Source organism: Schistocerca piceifrons, chromosome 1 (genome assembly GCF_021461385.2).
Source record: "Schistocerca piceifrons isolate TAMUIC-IGC-003096 chromosome 1, iqSchPice1.1, whole genome shotgun sequence".
Lineage (NCBI taxonomy): Eukaryota > Metazoa > Arthropoda > Insecta > Orthoptera > Acrididae > Schistocerca > Schistocerca piceifrons.
In genome coordinates this window covers 174,210,396-174,233,002 of record NC_060138.1, presented here as the reverse complement: position 1 = coordinate 174,233,002, position 22,607 = coordinate 174,210,396, and the positions used below count along the sequence as shown (strand labels likewise).

At 36.5% G+C, this 22,607-nt stretch overlaps 1 protein-coding gene across 1 annotated transcript in view; it reads right to left on the bottom strand.

Moving 5' to 3' along the window:
* Window positions 1–22,607, bottom strand: part of LOC124795556 (lysosomal alpha-mannosidase-like) — a 170,651-nt gene that overhangs the window by 104,097 nt on the left and 43,947 nt on the right. The window contains exons 4-7 of the mRNA XM_047259632.1: window positions 20,540–20,725; window positions 19,800–20,005; window positions 6,361–6,497; window positions 1,392–1,525 (exon numbers count right to left, since the gene is read on the bottom strand). Coding sequence (XP_047115588.1) covers window positions 1,392–1,525; window positions 6,361–6,497; window positions 19,800–20,005; window positions 20,540–20,725 — 663 coding nt within the window. The remainder of the gene's footprint in view (window positions 1–1,391; window positions 1,526–6,360; window positions 6,498–19,799; window positions 20,006–20,539; window positions 20,726–22,607) is intronic.

The following is a 22,607-nucleotide window of genomic DNA, read 5'->3' as shown; positions in this document are numbered from 1 at the left end:
AGTCGAGACTTCTTAATGGGGAAAATTATTCATGCCAGAATGATCTTTGTTAAAACAAGAATATCTTTTTCTGGTACATTTTTCCCAAAAGCACTCACTCCACACACAGTTAAAATCTTTCGAGCTGCTTCCTCTGCATTTACTCCACTATTACACCAAAAATAAATACAGTGTTGCAGATATTACGCCTTTTTCCACCTGCAACCCATTTTTGCAATGCTTAAATGTAGTTCATGATTTTCAAGTGTGCAAAATCCAATGCTAAACTGCAAGATGATAACTAAAACTTCAATTCGAAAATGACAGTTGATACATACACTGATAGCGTTGTGCCGCGTTCACCTAGGCGGTGAACGATTTCAGGCGGCGGGTGGTGTCTGGCTGGTGGCCGGTAGCTGCTGCAGCGTGAGGAAACACTTGAGCATAAGCTCCTCTGATCGCGACGCAGCCAAGAGCTGTCCTGCAGAATTGATCCTGCAAGTATATGCTATTACTGGTGCGTAGAATGTGAAGTGCATTGTCTTCGATGTTCAATCACACTCATAAGTTTAGATGTAACTGTAAGTTTAGAATGCACGCCGATTACCACTAGGCTACAGGCTCACACCACACGATAACATCTCAGAAGCAGACAACACTTCCTCCTGACACTTCCGCACCTTACAGTGTTGCCAGATAGTGCAGACTGCCAGACTTAGTGTTGTCAGGAGCAATCTGTTTTAATGGCCACCTTAAGTGAATGACTCGGACTCAGTCTCTGTGGCAACCAGCAGCTTGTCAGTTTTTATGTCTAAGACTGTACATGTATGTGTAGTTGAGGACACAAAGGAATCTCATGGCAAGTTGCCTGATGAAGCAATTACTGAAACAATTCAAGTTACTGAGTATTATATAGCTGCTGATTGAAAATGTGGTGTTTGCAGGTGGTCTGCAATGTCAATCATTTTGGTTTATACCAAAAGAAAAAACTTATTCAGCAATGGAAATACCAGGATGGAATGCAACAATATTATGAAAATAATAGTTGGCATTCACCATATAGCGGAGATGCTGGGTCACAGACAGGCACAACAAAAAGACTGTCAGAAAATGAGCTCTTGGCCAACAAGGCCTTTATCAGAGATAGAAAACACACACACACACACACACACACACACACACACACACACACACACACACAGTCTCTGGCTGCTGGATCTTTCTTTTATTTTATTTACTGGGGGTTTACGAAGAGAATGGACAACTATTTCTATTTACCACGAAATTTCATTTCTAGAGGTTCACATTAGCAAGTGTTGACTGTAAAATACAATTCAGTACAATCTGAAGGCTTGTGTTTTGTTCCAAGCAGTAAATGAATAATGCTGGTCACTGTTAAAAATTAAAATTACCTTATTATTTTGTCCATATTTTTATACCACATATGAGCATCTTGATATGTGAAATCTCCTCCCATAGTCAAGATTATATTGTTAGAACTGTAGTACCGAGATTGCAGCTCTGCATGCTTAATAAAAGCTGATACCTGCTCACAAGAAGATGCTTTATAATTACAGAACATATGTAAAATGTTTACTTTATGTATGGCATATCATATGCACTAAAACACTATATACTACAAATGTATTATGTTATCATCATTAGAAAAGACATAACTGACACAACAAATCTGCCAAATTTAGTAGCAGTGCATAAAAAACAAGGTGAACCCTTACGAGATAAAAAATGGCAAACTAAAGGATGAGAGATTGGAGGATTTCTGAAAATAAAAACTTTTTAAGAGTCTCTCTCCCACTGCTGGGAATGTACTGATTGAAGAAAGAAGAAAAATAAAACATGTACACCAATATGAACAGCTCTGAGAGCTATGGAAAGATCACTCATTCATAGGTCTCATTAAGAAAGACTGCCAAGGAATTGAAGACATAAGAATAACAACCAAGGATAAACGACATTGTGGATATTGTGAAGGCTCTAAAATTGAAGTGGGAAGACATATCACACAAATAAAGGATGCAAGATGGACAGAGTCAATACTAGGGTATAGTCTCAGTGAAAGATTAATATCACAATGCAAATCACTATTATGATGAAGAAATAGTGGAAAATAAATGCTTCAACTGGCAGAGGATGACAGGAGATGGAGAGGCATTGAAACTGTTATTGAAATTGCATTTCCTAGAATAAGATTAAAGAGGCTACATCTTGAAAAGGTTGAACTAGGTGAACAATAATTAAATGTGTGACAAAAATATGATCAAATACAAGCAACTGAAGGCATAGAATAAATTTAATACACCAAATGTAAGAAGAATATGAATTTTATGCTCAATAACGAATCACTGTATCTTTTCTGAGTCTATGTGAAAAATGTGTGCAACAAAGAATTAAGTATAGCTAATAATCCCTTCTTCCCTTCTACATTTGTTGCTAAAACTTCACAGGTTGACAACAGTTCTGAAAACACAGACTATTTTACTTTCAGAATATGACCAGCATTATTTTTAGACAGTGTAAATGACACTACACATTTAATTTCCTTCTCACTCACTCATTAACTGATTATTTTGTTTTACCTATTCATTTCTTTTCAGTATAGTACCTGTATGACAACAATTTTGTCTTCTGAGACAATTCTGAGTTAATCATGAAAACAAATTTTCCTTCCCTATCTTTTATTCTCTGTCTCTTCTGTTCTCTCTCATATACTTGACAAAACATGTACAGTGATGTGATTACTCACTTTATTTTCATTTTTAGTACTTTTGATTCTATTTTTTCTACCATTCCTACCTCCTTTTCCTCTAGCTACAATGACCTCTTTGATCAGTGTTCCAGTCGGTGCCCTTTCAGGGATGCAAATGAGACGAATGAATCATAAGTCGATTTTTGAATGCATGCATAGTGTATGTTATGTCTCTGCAAGGGGAATTGTGTCGCATCTGGAAATAAAAAACTTTCCCACAGATAAAACGGGATGGAGCTATACGAGCTGAGCCGAATAAACCCAAATGGGTGAATGCCAATTGCTGTTTGTTTATGTGGTTGATTGGGTGTGCAAATGATCAGGGTTGTTATAATTATTAGCAAAATCCATAGATTTAGATTACAGTAAGAAAATAAACTACTAATAGGAATAACAGGTAAGAAAGATTACATATTATCTTCTCGGTGTATCCAAGAAAATGAAATTTTGACAGAAAATTTTTTTCCAGGTCACTACACTACCAGTTATTCAGCCACTGGTTAGCACCACTTCAAGTTCTATTCTCAAAAATAGTGCAGAAAATGCATTGTACAAACACATAATAACACCCAACTGGAGAATAAATTCAGGATAATTAAACTGGTGATTCTGGCAGGGTTATTGAAGTTAACTGGAGAATAATTTAACACTGGCAGGAACAGTTACAGAATTAATGATGACAAGATGGTTTGTTAGAATGAGGGAGAAGATGAAACAGGGACATCACAAATTATATGGAAGAATATGATGATGCTTAAGAAACTGGAGCGTATGAATGAAATGTGAAACTATTTCCTAACATAAAATTTTTTGCTTGTAGCAGGCCTAATAGGCATTTGATACTGGTACTTTGTGAATTCTTTCATATTATTTATGTAAATGACGTACATAAAAATAACCATTTAAGCCAAAACAGTCTCACTTATTTGGCATGTGTTACACTGCTGCAATATTACAAAGGACTATTTCATTTTATCTAGCAGACAGTGACAAAATATACATAATAAAATTGAGAAACCATGCCAGTCTTGGGTACTATTCGTATTAACAGCCTTTTCAGTATTAGACAGCAAAATGTTTATTTTTCAAGTAGCAAAACATTTGACAAACTTTGACGAGGTAATAGATTCTTTCGCAGAGAGGAAAGCACACTGTGTAAAGCTGTAGCAAGATTACAGAGAAAAAAATGCTGGGACCTAAAGACAGAAAAAATGTGTACTGTCTTGTTTGACTCTTGTCTTTCTGGTTTTATGTTTCCTATATTTAATAATATATCACACAAGATAGAAAGTTATTAGCTAAAAGCCAATAACTGTGTGAATTTCTTGAAGAGTTCTTTTCCTCCCAGTCACAAATAATCCAACCCAGTATTAACTGTGAGATTTTTAAACGGGTGCAAGATGTCAAACTGGCCAACTGGGAGAAGGAGAGGCACCACCGAACACTAATGTCCATTGTTCTGTATGCAGGTTTGATGGCCTTGATTACAAAATACACACGTTTGAATTCCACAGACTGAATTACAGCGACATGTTATATAAGAATTCTGTGTGGAACAGGGTGGCACTGCACTTTGGCACACTTAAGACCGAATATCACGAGTTACCTTCCCTCAAACATATATATCACACTCTTCAAAAAGATGTGCGCTGTAAAATGAACATTTTTTTTTTTTTTTTTTTTTTTTTTTTTTTTTTTTTTTTTTTTTTTTTTTTGACGTCCTACCTCAAATGCTCAGGGTGTTGGGGGCACCACTATCAAGTTTTTGCCCCAGTTCAGAAATACCGTAGATCCGGGGCTGCATCAGAGTGAATCAGCAGCCACAAATTAATCCATTTAGCTTCATTACGAATTAAATTTAACTGTTATATTCTATTTGTGATTATACATAGATTACAAATGAACAAAAAAAAAAAAAAAAAAAGAAAAAGAAATAGTGTGTTACTTTCGAGGAAGCTGCAGTCTCTGTTATGCTAAGTTAGTGCCTTTACCATCTGCTCCCATATCTGTGTGGTTAGCATGTCTCAGTCCCATACAGTGGGCCTGGGTTCAATTCCCGGCCAGGTCGGAGATTTTCTCTGCTTGGGGACTGGGTGTTGCGTTGTTATCATCATCATCATCAAATCACCACCACCACCACCACCACCGACACAAGTTGCCCATTGGGGCATCAACTGAAAAGACTTACAACTCAGGAGCCGAACTTCTCTAGGTGGGGACTCACAGCCATCAACGCCATATGATCATTTCATTTTCTGTCTTTACCTACGTATGGATTCATGGTAAAGCTGACCAGTTAATTTACCTCTGAGGGGTAGATGTACAAACAATTAGGGGCATGGCCATGGGAACCAGGAAGCTACTTACTATGCCAACCTTTACACGGATTGGTTGGAGGGGGGCTTTTCTGGGATTCATATCCTTCAACTCCTGATTTTATTCGGATACAATGACGACATCTTTGCTATATTGACCAACACCTTTACCTCATTTCTTCAGTCTCAGCATTTCCATCTCAATAGCTATTCCCTTGTTCATTTCCTTTTAGTTTTCTGTACCTTATTTTCTGACCTGTATCCCCCCTCCCCCCCCCCCCTCCCTAATTCTATCACATGCAATGCTAATGATTTCTGTCTTGCAAATTTCTATATCATCAATCTTTAAGCTCTCAGGTTTTCTAATCTCATCGACCCCAGCCCCCAACAAGCAATCTTTCCTTCCCATCTCGGCAATAAGTCTCCCCTTACCTGGGATTCTGGGCGACTTTTCCAAACTCTCCACATTTCTTAAACCTCACCAGTCCTTTTCCTTCATCCCCCTTCCTTTTCCTTCACCCTCCCCCCCCCCCTTTCTTTTCCTTCAACCCTTCCACCAGAAGAAAAAGCCACAGAATCTGAAAGCTTACAAATTTCAGTACCTTTATGTGAGCGTTCTGCCACCACTTGGTGAGTAAATTTATTATCCATCAAATGATATATTTTTAAAAAATTATTATTTTCATTCAAATTGTATTTACATGACAATACTGATATCTGGCAAAGAACAAAAGTTGTATACAAGCTGCATGAATAAAAAGTTGTTTGGAATAGTTATTTCTCATGCTATTAACATGAGTTTTATATAGCTCTTTCACAATTTACTTTTAAAACTTGTAGATCACAGTAGCATATAAGGATTCTGTAGCAACAGTACATCCTTCTACACTTAATTGAAACTGAAACCAGAACAATGAAAAGCAGAATAAGTAGCAAATTTTTAAATATTCTGCACTGAATTTCGACAAAATATGTTGGGGAACAGCAGAAAGGAAAGTATAACAAAGGAATTCACAGTAAAATCACTGTGAATAGTTTTTAAACAGCAGTGGAGGATGCAAAAATGAAATTTTATAGACCAATGGAGAGAGAGAGAGAAAAAAAAAAAATCAACAAATCATAAAACAAAGATAAAAAAACTAATTCATGAGAACGTAAGTACAACTTGAAGAGGATGGGGGGGAAGGGGAGTGGGAGTATTCAATTGGAAAACATACGGAGTAGAATAAGATATGGAAATGGATGCACGTGGTTTACCACTAATGAAGGGAGATAAATGGTAACATGTAATCACTTTACCCTTTCATCAACATTGTAGTCAGGACTGTCCTTGTCATCTATGATTGGTTCATCAGCACACAAAACATCAAAGCAGAATCCTGGAGGTGGACCATAATGGTTGAACAAAACACTGGTAAACAGCTCGCTTGCCTTTCCTGTTGAAAAGAATGGGATGACATTATTGTCATATTGTTGTATTAGTGATCTGTAGAAAGAAAATATTCCTCTAAAATAATCAATTATGTGAGAAATTCTTTTCCTGCATTTTAAATATACTGTATTAACATTTCATACAAGATGCAATATTGTGTGTGTAATAGAATTAGTGACCACAAACAAGTTAACCAAGTGAAGAGGTGCAGCTGTTAGCACACTAGATTCACTTTCAGGGTGGCAGTTGTTCAAATCCCAACCAAGTCATCCAGATATAGGTTTTCTGCAGAAAATGCCAGGATGGTTCCCTTGTAAAGGTGATGCAATTCTCTTCCCAAACTGAGCATGAGGTCTGTAGTGACCTTGCTGACAAGATGTTGAAAATCCAATCTCCCTTCTATTTCTTACAGTGAAGTTAAAATCTCTACATATCACTTCATAAACAATGTAAGGGGACTAAATTGAATTACACACTAAAACCATATTTCCAGCATATTCATTCTGCCAGTGGTCTGATGTATAAATGTAAAGGTTCTCTTTTCTTGGTTGACATCTATTGATCTGTTACAGTGTTATCTTTCACCAATGTTAATCATCTCTATTTTCTAATAGCCATTGTATCTTTTATTTACAATTGGAGCACACACTTTAATCCTGTAACTCAATACCTATTTTTCTTACACAAACACAGCCTCACCAAGCTCTGCTACAGTCCTGACATGATTTTTTCCCACTCATGCTACATTTGCATCTGAGCTACCTGCATCTGAACTAATTTTTGAGTAACCTGATTAAGCTGCTGATCACAAGTTGAATCAATGTCTCACAGCACATTCAGGATCATTTGTTTTGGAGCCAGGTGTAAATATGAAAATTTCTCACAGTACCCGAGGAAGCTAGCAACCATAAGCAAATATTTCAAAAAGGGGCATCCTTGTCCCACAACTATAATTCACAACACGAGTCTCTTCAATCCTATCCCCCATTCACCCACCAACCACTTGCACTCTTAGCCAAAAAACACAATGTGGCCTCTTCACTCAATTTCCCAGTCTCATGACATCTCCGACTCTCAAAGCCATAATCATATACAAACACCTCTCACTCATAGCCCTAACCTATTCCTAAATTACTACTCCACATCTCTCTCTTCTCCAGAAATATCTGAACTATTTACAGGCATAACTGTTAGTCCCATACTAAATTTAACCATACAGTGCTGGTTACACCTCTCCTTTCATTAGCACAGAGTCTCAGCTGAAAATATCATTTCACTACACAGTGCTAACCTACAAAAACAGAGCAAGAATTGAACACCATGTGAAAAAGTTAAGACCTTAATTTAAAAATGATCCTTTTCTATTCTCAAAAACCATCAATGGGCAGGCATTCCTCATTTATGGCATGACTTTTGAATTGTTCTGAAACCTCAAATGTTACTTCAGCTGAAACCTGTGCCATTTTGGTCTGAAGGCTGAACATGGTAACATCATCCTCCCAGCAGTCAAAGGTTCTACAGCATAGGTGCACACTGTTAGCAACCCTTTGATATATTGACAGCTTATCCTCATGAACCAGACTGAGCTGCATACAATTCTAAAACCCTAATCAAGAACTCAGAAATTATTTCACAGAAATATATTTGGTAGATGGTGCCACACAACTTGTAAATATCTCTTGAACGTTATACTGAACTAATAACTGAATATCATGAAACATACAAATCTTTTTTTGCCTCCGCATTTGTTTAAGATTGCAACCATAACATTCAAAAATACCCTATGCCTTTGCAGTGTCATTCAAAATACCACAAGCTGATTCAAAAAACATTCCCAGTCATTTTTACACATAAAATCTTTGTGCTGAGTAGAGACTTATCAACATTGTCATTATTTTTGAAATTTTGTTCATTTGTCTTCTGGAACTTGGCTCTAATAATAACATATTGTACTCTGAGGTAGATGTTAGCAACATAAATGATTCACAGTTACGAAGTTCAAGCCAGAAAATGGAAGGAGCTTATGGGCACTCAATGGCGAGATTATCAGCAACTAGAAATTGATTATCATGGTGAGGGTTCCTTTTAAAAGATTTATTCCCAGGCCTCAAGCAAGATTAATAATTCCATCCTTCTGTTATCAAGTGAACATTCGCAGCTCATAATAAAAATTTAAATGTCAGTTTCTGAAATATTGGGCAAACGAAATTACTATCACACTCATGTAAATACAGCATTCTATGTGAAATACATTCTTACCAGAAGTGTGAAATGCTACCACTTTTGCATTAATACAACTCTTTATGTGCTGGAATGGATCAGCCGTCAGATCACTGATATTATTAATGAACAGAAAATTTTTATCGGTGTAAGTTTAAACCCAGGTTAGAAATTTCCATGTAATTCTATCTTTCAGCTCTCCCAGCATTAATTTATCTCCTACATTTGTACCAAAGAACTATTACATACTTTCTAGAAATAACTGTGCTATTCTACAGCAACAAAAAAAGACTAGAATATTTATCATAATCTACAAATATTGTAATTATTATTAAGTCCACTATGTCTGCATAGGTGTAAAGTAACTATCTTAACTGAAGGGGGTAATAGTTTTGCTGTGTCTTGCTGAAGATTGTGCAGTTTGCTGAATTATTGAGTATAGAATTTATCTACGTAATCTGTTAATCTGTTATAAAAATTGAAGCAAATACCAACTTAGCATTCACAAAAACATAAGTAAAGCACAGTCCTTTTGGAATCAGAATTGTACTCAATTCTGCCCAGGATGAAGTTAATTTGAATCATACTGTGACACATTATACAAACAGAATGGCTTCACTACTACATCCACAACTGTGTTTCATTCATGTTGACACATAAGTGAAATACACAGATAGAATGGTTTCTGGTTCATAGAACGAAGTAAAATTAGATTAGGTATCTTATGAACACAGACATTTCTTTGAACTGGAATAAAAAACAGAATTTCAAAATGTTTCAGCAGAATGCAGAGAAAAAAGCTCACTCAGAATGCTGTATCACAAGTATCCTGTAAGCTTTTTTTATCTGTGTACATTCTTAATGAGCTTTCAAAATCTTCCATTCTTTCTTTCTATCAGTTTACTTCCAAATTCCAATTAAATTAGGGTATTTTCAGACAAGTGATGCCACTCCAGTACCCTGTGATGTTGTTGGGCACACCACTTGACAAACCTCTCTCTGTTGCCATAGCAAAGAAAGCCACAACAATGGTTGCTGTCTGTGTGAATATTTTCCTTATGGCAAATGAGCCCACTTCATGACTAACGTACCTGATGTGGCTGCACGATCCTGCAGTGTTGAGAGAAAAATATGATTGCTCTCCCAGCTGTTAGCCACTTGAGTCCATTGCGATCCTTACGTTGAGTATGGTCTTTCTGAAGCCATCAAACTCATATCTGCATTACAGTCCCGACCAGTGGCAGATTTACATATAGGCCCACTACGCACGGGTCCAGGGGCACCACCTTAAGGGGGGGGGGGGGGGGGGGCCGCATTTTTTGCTCTTTACTCACTTTAACTTTATATGTTTTAAAATAATGGCACTTACAAATGACAAAAATTTTTAATATTGTTAAACAACTTGGTAGTTTAAATAAGCCTCAAGAACGAAATCTGACAATACAAGCTTGGAAATATACACGATTTACTTGGTGACTGAATGGAAGTTTAACACTGGATTTCTGTCTGGTATCATCTTCATGATTTTTCAAAATATTTTTAAGTAAGCTGTCAGTACGACAATCTACAATACAATGTTTGAAACATTGTTATTCCGAGAACGTTGTTGGCTTCTACCTAACCCAACCCTATTTTTCCCATGAAAATCCCGGGACCCCTGAAAATCTGTGATAAACTAATCAGCAGTTTCTTAAATACTGTAACATGTGTGGGTCTCAGTATGTAAAACCTGACTCAACTTAAATATCTTGTAGAAATTATGAGGAAGTATCAAGTCAGCCCTCCATTACTGTAGTTAATGTGAAAGCTCTGTGGCCTTCAACATCTGAGCTTTGATTTAATGACACCTGTTTAACAAAACATGTCAATACTGGGAATGTTTTAAATTTTTAAACACATGTTCATACGAAAAGAACATAAGCAGAATATCTAATAATGTGTAAAATATATTTCACAACAGTCTAAAAATGTTATTTATTTATTTACTTAGTTACTTCTTTTGGCGAAAAAAGAAGAAGAAACCAACTTTTGTTTGGCTCATTTATTGTGCTGCAGCCTGCACGATATCAAAGTTCCAACTCTGTGCAATCGAATAGTATGTGGCACTGCAAATTTTATATTAAACTTCTTAACCAAGCTTTTTTTCTTTGAGGAAAGTTTAATTTCTATTTTATGTTGGAACAAAAGGAGAATTTGAATGTAGTCATAACAGTAGTATTCACACAAATGACAACACACCACAACAACTGCCAACAAGACTACTTAAACTTTGTAGTCTGTCTTCTCTGCCCACATAAACCGCTAAAATGTTACAAGTGGGATAAGAGTCTATTCAGCACACCAGTCTGCTAGAAATTGCAAAAATTATTTGCTTTTTAAATTAGAAAAGGCAGTGTCAAGAATATTCTGAACATATTTGCGTCCCAGCTAAAATTCCAGCAGTGTGAGAAACACAAGGCAAAAAAGTGACTATCCTATTTTTTTTATGATACGAGTTCCAGCTGGCAGGTGTGCTGTTCACTGAAAACAGAGAAACAGGCGACAATGAAAATAATTATTCTGCACTGTCATTCTTTCATAGCACAGTTACGTCGAGTAATCTGAGTTGGTCAGTTCATCGCTCGTGTTTAAAGGAAAAATCTTTGTGCTCATGTGCAGTATAATGCGATTGGAACTGGATACAGGCTTTCTTTCTTTCCTTTCACAATTTTTTCCTCTTTGTTTTGACTGTTGGTTGACAACTTTGTAAGTGCTTTAACATGAATAACAGTGAAAAAAGCAAACATGCAAAATTAAGTGGGGCGGCATTTAGGAAATTATCAAAGGAAAGGCGAGAATGAGAAGCCAATGTTCTATAAAGGCTTGGCAGAGTAGATAAATTTTCTGCAAAAAATGATGCTGGTTCAACATAAAGTTCAAGTAGTATTGATGATATTTCTGGCACTGCAGCTGTTGTAAAAGGAGTAAATACAGGTAAAACCAAAGTTAAAGGTGAAGAAAAGCAAATTGTTCCTGATTTAGAGTCTCATGAAAAACTAATTGTCAAGTCAGACATTACAATAAGAAATAACCTCATTAGTGATGATCCTGCAGAATGGTGTGTCAATGAATCAACAATCGACACTCTCTTAGTGCGTGGCATTAATCAGAATTGTAATTGTGATTTTTCTAATTCAAGAAGATCAATAGGCAATAAAACCAGATATTTGAATAAAAATGTATTTTACTGTAAACTTTTAAATGGCGAATCAACTCTGCGTAATTCTATATTATACTCCTGTAGCACCAGTCCTGTTTTTTGTGCACCATGTAAATTGTTCAGAGGTAAGGCCACAATGGCTACTAATAGTATTGCAGATTGGAAAATATATTTCCAATATTTCATCCCATCATGAGAATTGACTTGAACACAAAAATTCTGAGTTATCACTCCTAAGAAGAAAAAAGCCACTTGGGACCACTTTGAGTCATATGTTGAGACAAAAAATGTACTAGCACAGTGTGTTGAAAAGGGTATCTGCAGTAGTGAAGCAGCTGACAAGTCGTGGACTTCCCCTACATGGACACGTTGAAATATTCCATTCATTACGTAATGGTCAATTTATGTCTCTTGAACTTATAACCGAGTATGATCCTTTTCTCACAGAGCACATTGAGCATTATAGAAATCCAGGGCAGGGACATACAACTTATCTTCCTTCAACATTATGTGATGAAATAATAGAGCTTCTTTCTGAATGAATAACAAGAATTATCATAAGTGAAATAAAACAGGTCAAATATTTCTCTATAATAGTAGATTCTACTGCGGACATTTCACATATTGATCAACTGTCTTTCATATTAAGGTATATGAATGAGAATGGTGAAGCTGTTGAATGTTTCCTTCTGTTTTTATGAAACCCGGGACACTAGTCCGAAAACTTAGCTGAGGCCTTACTAAAAGTCTTGTCTACAAATTCCATTGATATTACTTATTGTAGAGGCCAGTCATATGACAATGCAAGCAATATGTCAGGAACCTACACTGGTTTACAGGCACAAATTAAAGAACGAAATCCAAAAGTGCATTATGTGCCTTGTGCAGCACATTCTTTGAATTTAGTCGGCACTAGTACTGCAAGCTGTAGTCAGGAAGCATCTTCATTTTTCAATGTAGTGCAAAACCTTTATAATTTTTTCTCTGCTTCTACACAGTGCTGGGATAAACTACTTTCTTTCACGAAACCAGAAATCAAAACAGTAAAAGTTTATCAAAAACATGTTGGTCAGCAAGAGAGGAAGCATGTATAAGTCTATATGAAAACTGAGAGGGTGTTATCAACCTCACACATATTGCCAATAATACGTTTGAAAAACCACTTGTGCGAAACGAGGTTTCAGCTTTATTGAATCAACTTGGCAGACTAGAAACAGTATTCAAGATGATAGTTTGGAAGGACATACTCCAGAGATTTAATGTGTAAACCTGAAATTGCAAAGTGTAAATATTGATATTAAAATAGTGCATGAATTATATGTATCACTTGTAGGATTTATTGCATTTATTCGTGGCATGTTTGACTATCACGAAAATAAACCCATGGAGACTGTGACTGATAAAGACTATGAATGCACCTATAAAAGATCACAGAACTGCAAACTTCATGATGATGAAGAAGCGAACTCTGAAGAAGTTTTTCTGACTGGAAGAGAAAAATTTAGAGTCGAAATATTCCTCCCAGTACTCAACAGCTTGTGTGCCGAATTAGGGAGGAGGAAGGAAAGCTTTAGGACATTGTTGGAATCCTTCACAGTATCCAGTAACCTTAAGAACAGTTCACCTGATGATATTGCTGCAAAACAGTGCACCAAAACTCCAAGTGTCATATGACACGATTTAGAACCTTTGTTCCCTCGTAAATGTGTACATTTCACAGAGCTTTTGAAATCTTCTGAGATTAGTGATATACCAGTCGAAATGAGTAAATTTTTACAAAAAGAGAGGTTACAGTCCGTGTTTCCAACTGTTGACATTGCTCTTAGAATATGTCTATGTACGGCACTTACAAATTGTTCAGCAGAATGCTTGTTTTCAGCTCTTAAAAGACTGAAATCATACCTACATTCTACGTTGTCTGAGGAGAGATTGAACGCCTTGTCCATTCTTCACATTGGAGCCGACCTCCTAACTGATAACCATCTGAACTGTGAAGATATGATCAATGAGTTTCCCGCTATCAAAGACAGACAGACACTTTGCTGACTGATGAGTTTGGTTATTTTTTTCATATTAGTTTTAAAAATTTAAGATTACATGTGATTTTTATTATAACTTTGAGCACATTCATTGGATTTACAAACTACATATTATCTGTTTATTTTGCATTTACCGATGGGAGAATGCGGAACTAAACCTCATTTTCGTGCAGACATGACCGAAGGCACCTTACAATACTAAACAATACCCGAATGACCTAGACCGCTCGGCGTTGTACAGTCAAGTCATACTGATACTGTAGTATATTACAACTGATGTGTATTCTTGGCGTCTGCTGAAATGTATATTTATCACAGAAATATACATTATCGGAGAGGGAGAGTACGCTCAGATGAAAAAGTGTTAATAAATAATGTAGTTCAGTTCTGTCAATAAATATGTTAAAGCTTTCCTAATACTGCTAGAAAGAGCGATGGTGAGAGCAGGAGCTGCAGTACAAAACCGTTCAGCACTTACATGGATTAAAGATATTGTGTACACTTATTATACAGCATCTAGCTACACAGACCCTAATGCTTTACACGTTAATTATTAAATTACAAAACAAATTTGATTTTTCCACACTAGTTTGTAAAATTATGTAATAGCAAATCCAGTTCTGTGTTTGTTCGCAGTTTGTGCACTGAAATCTCTATCTCATTTTTGTTTCTTATGCTTTCCTATAGATTCACGTACCAATACCGAACATGTTTTTTTTTTCTTATATCTGCTACACATTTAAGTTATTAGATCATAAAACGACAGTTTAATTTTAATTCTGAATGCATCCCTGTAAAAGTATGTGTTAATTTCTAATGTGTGACATGTTCGCTTCAATTTTTAGATCGTAACACAACTTTTTTATTTTAATTTTCAACAGTTTCGTGTAAAATAACATATTAAAAGTGAATGTATAAAAAAAAATCCGTTGTCTCCTACACATTCTGCTGAATATTTAGGCCATAAAAGAGAAGTTATTTTTCTTGTGTTCATTTCTGTTGTCTTTTGACAAACGAATGTGTTAACACAATGCAGTTTTAAGTTTGTTTTATCTGCTGCCATACACCAAGTACAGCTCAGGAACCACATTACATTTTCATTGAGCATGACTAGACCGCTGATGCATCCTTCAGAACAATGAATAGCAGAGTACAGAAACAGCTCACAGCACTCCCAACCAAATGTCAATTGTGAAGTGATCGGGTAACAGTTATTATTTAAAACCTTTTTTTTTTTTTTTTTTTTTTTTTTTTTTTTTTTTTTTTTTTTTTTTTTTTTTTTTTTTTTTTTTTTTTTTTTTTTTAGGGGGGAAAGGGGGGAAGTATATAAGATGGTGTGTCTAGAAGCACAAAATTTTTAAGTTTGCCACTGGTCCTGACATCACAACCAATGTGAGCAGCAATACTGCCGTACAACACACCACAGTCTTGACAGGCCATGCTCTTAGTCTGTTGAATTCTGACACATGCTGGCAGACATCATTCCTTACATGGGGCAAAGCATGATCTCACAAACCAGCAACATTTAAATGTGACTGCTGAATGAAAACTAACTGCATAATCTTCCCTTGGATACAGAATGTAGACAGCATTCCTCTTACCTTCTTTGTGTGACAGGCTGAAATGCTGGTCATATGCATATCCAAGCATATAGTATTTTACACTGACAAGGAGAGGGCATGACCGTGGGGTCGGGAATTTGTTCGAAATTTTGTGTGATGAAAAAGGACCTGTAACAACTCATGTGGTTAAAATATTAGGATGCACTACTCGGAAAATACCGAGAAAAATCGATCCAAAGTTTCTTAGGTGCCTTATGAGCATAAAATGTTAGTCCACTGCCGAGCCGCCGTCTGGCCTAGATGGTTAGGGCTTGGACTCTTACGCCAGAGGACTCGGCTTTTATTCCTGCTCTGGCACTTTTTCTTCCTTCTGTTTCATTTTCTTTTGTTATTCCACCAATTATTCAAAAAGTTTCTCAAACCTACATTATTTTTAAAACATTATTTTAGCTCAAGAAGGTAAAGTTTTTCATTCACTGAAAAATATTCGTGCCCATTGTTCTATTTCGTTTTATGGGGTTTCAAGGTTTAAAGGGGCTTTGTAAGGGTCCCCTTGGGATTATAACGGTCATCTGTGCATAGGACTGTGCGGGATTTGTGAGAAGTGAACAGCAGTTTGTTTTCCGATTTTGTCGTGAACAGACGTGCCTGTTTCAAATTTCAATGTGTTATTCCGATCTGAGGTTAAACATGTCGACTGAAGAAGCTGCTGGCTCAACTGGAATAGGAGAAGAAATTCCTGAAGAATCCATTCATAGTGATCTATCAAAATTACTACTGAAGGATGCAGTGGTGTATTATGAAAAGCTGTTGACGGAAAATAATTTAATTGCATTGATATCTTCAGAAGAAATCTCTCGCGATACTATGTTATTGGCCGGAGAACTTTATAACATTACACTGGAACTTTTGGGTGTAAAAACATTCATAACTGAAGAGGAATTAATTCACGCTCATGAGGATTGCGAAGAATGTGAGGAGAATGACAAACAGTTCGAAGTGCCACAATGTGATTCATCTCCAGACGAATGTAAACCGTCACCAAAAAGATTTAAAAATGACATGATTCCCATTCCCTACAAAGTCAAAGTTGTGAATACTGCTAAAGTGCACCCCACATGGTACTCGGCGACATTGCAAAAAAAAAAAAAAGGATGCCGCCAAGTGAAGAGAAAATAATATCTTTCACAATGGTAGAAAGATATTAAAAGTGGTGGTACGCGAATGGATAAGTTTGAGGCGATAGATTCGTGGACCTATGACCGTTTTGTGGAAGCAAGACGGCAATATCAGCAAGTCATGACAAGAAATTTACAGCAATGGGCATTGGCTGCGGCTGCACAATTCGTCGATTTCAAATTCAAGGCGTCTGATCGATGGGTCATGGCATTTAAACAGAAGCACAGAATTTCACAACGCAAGATCATGAAACTGGTTTCAAAAAGAGAGGTGGTGTCAATGGAGGACATCCAGGATCCACGGAGACCTTTTGTTGGCAGACGTGCCATTTAATCCCTCAGTACCATGAGGATTATGTAATAAATACTGACCAAACAGGTAAATACATGTTTTCTGCATACAAAATGTTTTTACCGATGTAAAATATATCAATTCAAATTTCATTATAGAAAAAGATATTTATACACACATTCGAATATTGTTTAATATTAAAAATACTATTGTTTCAGGATGCCAATATCAATCTGTTTTCAACAGGACTCTCACTGAAAAAGGGAGTAAAACAGTTTTCACGAAAAAGTCAGATTTGAATAAAGTGACGCATTCATACACTGCACAATATTCAATAACATTATCAGGAAAACTGCTCCCACCTGTCTTCATATACTTACAAGAAGCAACTGGTCATTTTGGACCTCGTATTCACAAATTAATATATGGCTATGCCTATACTTACACGAATGTCATCGTAACATTAACAACAGTTTTATGCACGGATTTTCTCCGGAAATGTTTTATATCTTACGTCGGGGAGAATAAATATTTATTTCTCATTGACTCTTGGGGAGGTCAAACGAATCCGGAGATATATGATGCAATTTTTCAAGATGAGGAAAATATGCCAAGTTGGTCTGTAAAAGTCATACCTCCAAAATGCACTTCTTTGGTTCAACCTTATGATGTTTACTTTTACAGGCAAGTTAAAAATTTCATAAAGTGCTTGCAAAATTGCAGTGCATTGTTACAGGAGAATCGTGAAATTAATTCCCGGAAAGATTGTATAAAAATTCATTCTATAATTCACCATCAATTATCGTCACCAATATTCCGAGACATGATTCAATATGCCTGGTTTGCCTCAAAATTATCAGAAACTCGAAACATTTTCATAAATGTTAATGGGGCATGTGTTTGTACAGATTTATTGCAAATGCCCTGTGATTGTAAAAAACCCGCATGTATACGTTGTGCAAGATGTCGTGAAAATTATTGGTTTGTTTGTTTTTATGATAATTACCACTCCAGTTCTTGGTTATAATTATTATATGTATAAAAATTGAATGTTTCCCAATCGACTTTGTTATTCTGATTAAAAACCCAATGTTTCTCCTCATATACATTACAATGAAAAATGGAAAACCCACCGCCATGAATTGTGTTGTTGGACAAAAAGAAAATAATTTTTATTCAATAATGTAACTAATTTGTTAAAGATAATGTAGTTTTGGGAAACTTTCTGAATAATTGGTGGAATAACAAAAGAAAATTAAACAGAAAGGGGGGGGGGGGGGGGGGGAGTGCCGGTGGAGGAATCAAACCCGAGACCTTTGGCGTAAGAGTCCAAGCCCTAACCATCTAGGCCAGATGGCGGCTCAGCAATGGACTAACATTTTGTACACATAAGGCACCTAAGAAACTTTGGATCGATTTTTCCCGGGATTTTCTGGGTAGTGCGTCCTAATAGTTTAACCATGAGAGGTTTTAAGGGTCCTCTTTCACCACACAAAATTTTGGACAAATCCCTGACCCCATGGTCGTGCCATCTCCTTGTGAGATGACAAAAGTCGTGGGACAGGGTGTGCACAAAACAGGTGGTGGTAATATCACTGACACAAAGTATAAAAGGGCAGTGCATTGGTGGAGCAGTCGTCTATACTCAAATAATTCATGTAAAAAGGTTCCGATGCAATTATTGCTGCACGATGGGAATTAACAAACTTTGAATGTGGAATGGTTGCTGGAGCTAGACCCATAGGACATTTCATCTCAGAACTCATTGGAAAACTCAACATTCCAAGATCCACAGTGTCAAGAGTGTGCCGAGAATACCAAGTTTCGGACATTAACTCTCACCATGGACAACGCAGTGGCAGACAGCCTTCACTTAATAACTGAGAGCAGTGACATTTGCGTAGAGCAGTCAGTGCAAACAGACAAGCAACACTGCATGAAAATAGCCAAAGAAATCAACATAGGATGTACCCATTAGGACAGTGAGGAAAAATATGGCATTAATGAGCTACAGCAACAGACGACTGCCACAAGTGCCTTTGCTAACAGCACAACGCCTGCAGCACCTCTTCTAGGCTCATGACTATTGTCTGGAGCCTCTATGACTGGAAAACAGTGGCTGGGTCAGGTGAGTCCTGATCCCAGTTGGTAAGAGCAGATGGTAAGGTGCGAGTGTGGTGCAGACCCAATGAAGCCATACATCCATGTTGTCAAAAAGACTCTGTGCAAGCTTGTGGCGGCTCCATAGTGGTGTGGGCTGTGTTTACATAGAATGTACTGCGTGCTCTGGTCCAACTGAACCTATCACTGACTAGAAATAGTTCTGCGTGGCTACTTGGAGATCATTCTCAGTTATTCATGGGCATCATGTTACCAAGGAAATAGATAGTCTGACTCAATATTAGGAGATGACTAGTCACCTCAGTGTACATGCCATTTGATGCTTGTTGCATCACACATTCATGTTGTTCTAATTTTAGTGGCCAGCAGCGTAGATTCTTAACGTCTTTACCACAGCATGAAACATCTGTGATTGGGCTGTATATATCTGGCATTGGAATCACTTCTTGTATTCTATTTGTATTCTACAATTCCAGGAAACTGGAGTTAAATCATATTTCTTGTAATATTAGATCAACCCTACTTGTCTATTTGCCTGAACTATTTCACATAATTTTCTTAAAAGAAAAGAGGAGGAATCAATGGACCTTGCTCTCTCTCTTTATGAACACAATTTATGACACACTTCAATTCTTCATCTGTGTAGATGCAAGCTTAATTTCTCTTCCAACATTTGACTTTTCTTTCCCACTCACCTAAATTAGCACTAGCTTGCCAGATCATTTCTGCTGTCTTTGACATAAGTCTTGTCTCTTTATCTTGGTAATCTAATCGAGCAAACAGCAAACCATCATATCCCATCTGTGCAAACATAGAAGCCATTTCACGTGAGTGACCAAATGGATCTATTTGCCATCCAGCTCGAGGTCTTCCACATTCCCCAAAAGTGTCATTGAGCTTCCTGTAACAATGTGACAAACAATGCTCAGTTTGTAACACCAAAAAATTCATGACAAACATGATGATATGAAATTTCAAAAAATATTTACATTAGAAATGCACAAATACTATTTCATGGTTGTAATATTTGTAACAGAATTAGATACTTTAACAATAAGGAGCAGTCAAATAAAACAGAACAACTATCACAAAAGACCACAGAATGGTTCCATTCAAAAATATTCACCACACATGTTAACACATTTATCCCACTGGGAGAAGAGTTGATCAATTACTGTTTTGTAGAATGTGGTAAGCCACTGAAGGATCCATGACTGCACCCACTCTTTCGCTTCCTCGTCTGAATGAAACTGGCGTCCGTGTACATCTTTCTTCAGGTCAGCAAAAATGTGAAAATTGCATGGTGTTTGGTTTTCATTTGAATGTTTGACAGCCCCTCATATAATAGGATCCTACTGCTTAATTTTTCCACTAGAGTTTACTGTGTAAGTTGTGTAACACAAATAAACATGTGAATACAGCATGTGGCATTTACCTCAATCCCCATGTAAACTGATCAATTGTGGACTGGTAATGTGTCCCAGCCTCATCATTCATGCTCCATGCACCTCCTGCAAACTCCAGTTTACCGGAACTAACAAGCCTTTTTACCTGGTGGCGAACAGAGTCATGTTGTTCTCTCCACCATTTCCAGAAAAAGGCTGTTTCAACATAAATAAACCTGCAAATATAAGGTAAGATGTGTATTTTGATGGTTATTTTGTGTAATACACAATATACGTAGACAATGAAAGTATTTAACAACAAAAAGCAGAAAAAGAGCATAAAATGTCAAACAGAGAAATTGATGACAGAAGATCATATCTCCTTTCTGCAGTTAAAATTAGAAGTTGGTTAGTACAAAGTATTATTCAAAGTGAAAATAGAATCAAATCTAATAAAATGCAGTGATGCATGACAAGTGGAATGAAATAATAAGCCAATCATTATATAATATTATTTCATGCGGAAGCAGAACGAAACCTAATAAAACATAATGATGACAGAGAAATGAAATGAATAGATATCTGTATATTTCTCTATAACATATTCCTTACCCAACATCAGACCTGCCCAGATAGCCATGCACGTTAAATTCCACCTCAGTTACCCAATTCGCAAACATTTAGAAAACTTTCATCAACTTCCACATGAATAACACTGCATGTACACAGTTGGGGTACACAGATCCTGTACTGGGGATAACAGGCTGGCGATAAGAAGGGCATCTGGCCACCTCTTAAATTAACCATCCCAAATCCATTAATAACCATGCAGAGACTGCACTGACGCAGAACAGAGGTACAAGAAAATGAAGGAGATGATCCAACCCAATACTGGCTTTTAATTATTAACTTACAATGGATTTCTGGCTTTTAAAAGATGCCTTCAGTTATTTATGTTTAAAGAATTGCTTTTATATGGGTGTAACCTGATGATTGTCTAGGAATCACTCAGCAGATCAAATTGTTTGATACTACTGAATAAGCATGTGTGAAGTTAAAAACGTGTGCCAGATCTGGGCTTAAACTCGTATCACTCTCCTCCAAGCATAGTGTACTGTTTATTTGTGCATCAAGCATCGACTCAATGTTTCAACATGTCCAAGCTTCAGGAAAGTATGGAAGGAAACAAATGACATGTGGAAACATTGTCATAGTCTGTGAGCAGGCATGCATGGACAGTGTGTAGTACAGGTAAAACACAGAAATTACACAATACAAATAACACTGTTACATAGGCATAAAAATAATTTGCTTTAATGAGTCCTCAGTCACAGATTGGATGAAGACAATGGCACATTAACTCCAATATGATCATGCCTTGCAAAACACTGTAGTGTTCAATCTACCCTTCTAAGTGCTTAAATGCTTCAAATGTCTCTTTCTGTGTTATTGTTGTACACACTCTCAAGCTTTCACTGACTAAATAAAGCACCACACTGCCTACAAATAGGCCTAACTCCTGATGATGACAACAGAGGAATTGTCAAAAACTTAAGATCAAACACAGCCCTGATGAGGCAAGAAATCTGTGACACTTGTTCAAGATTGTTGCTGTGAAAAATGACATTCTTAAATAACTTTCCAGTTGATGACAGCTTCACTTTTTTACAAATTGCAAGTAAGAGATTTATATGTACATCAACAATGTTGTTTTTTGCAAAATACATAACAGTTACAAAAATGTAAAATGTTTAGTCAAGGTAATATAGGTTACATTTATCACAATTTAGAAAAATGGTAACTGTAACTGAAAACAAAGCTTCCCTTTCAGAGGAACAAAAAAAATAAACAATGAGTACAATGCAACAGAGCTAATAAAATGAGTGTAAATTCAGTTTTAAATGTGATAAATGTTAATTAATCAGTTTATGTATTTATCCATCAGTAGACAATCTGAATTGCGTGGATGTTTTCAGCACATACAATATAGAAATACATAAATGTATGCAAATACACGTACAGAAATAGATACATACATTATTTATAACAGCAAAAATAATTGATTGTTGACAATATAAAGTAATTGTACAGAACAAAATCTACTGACCAAGCAATGAC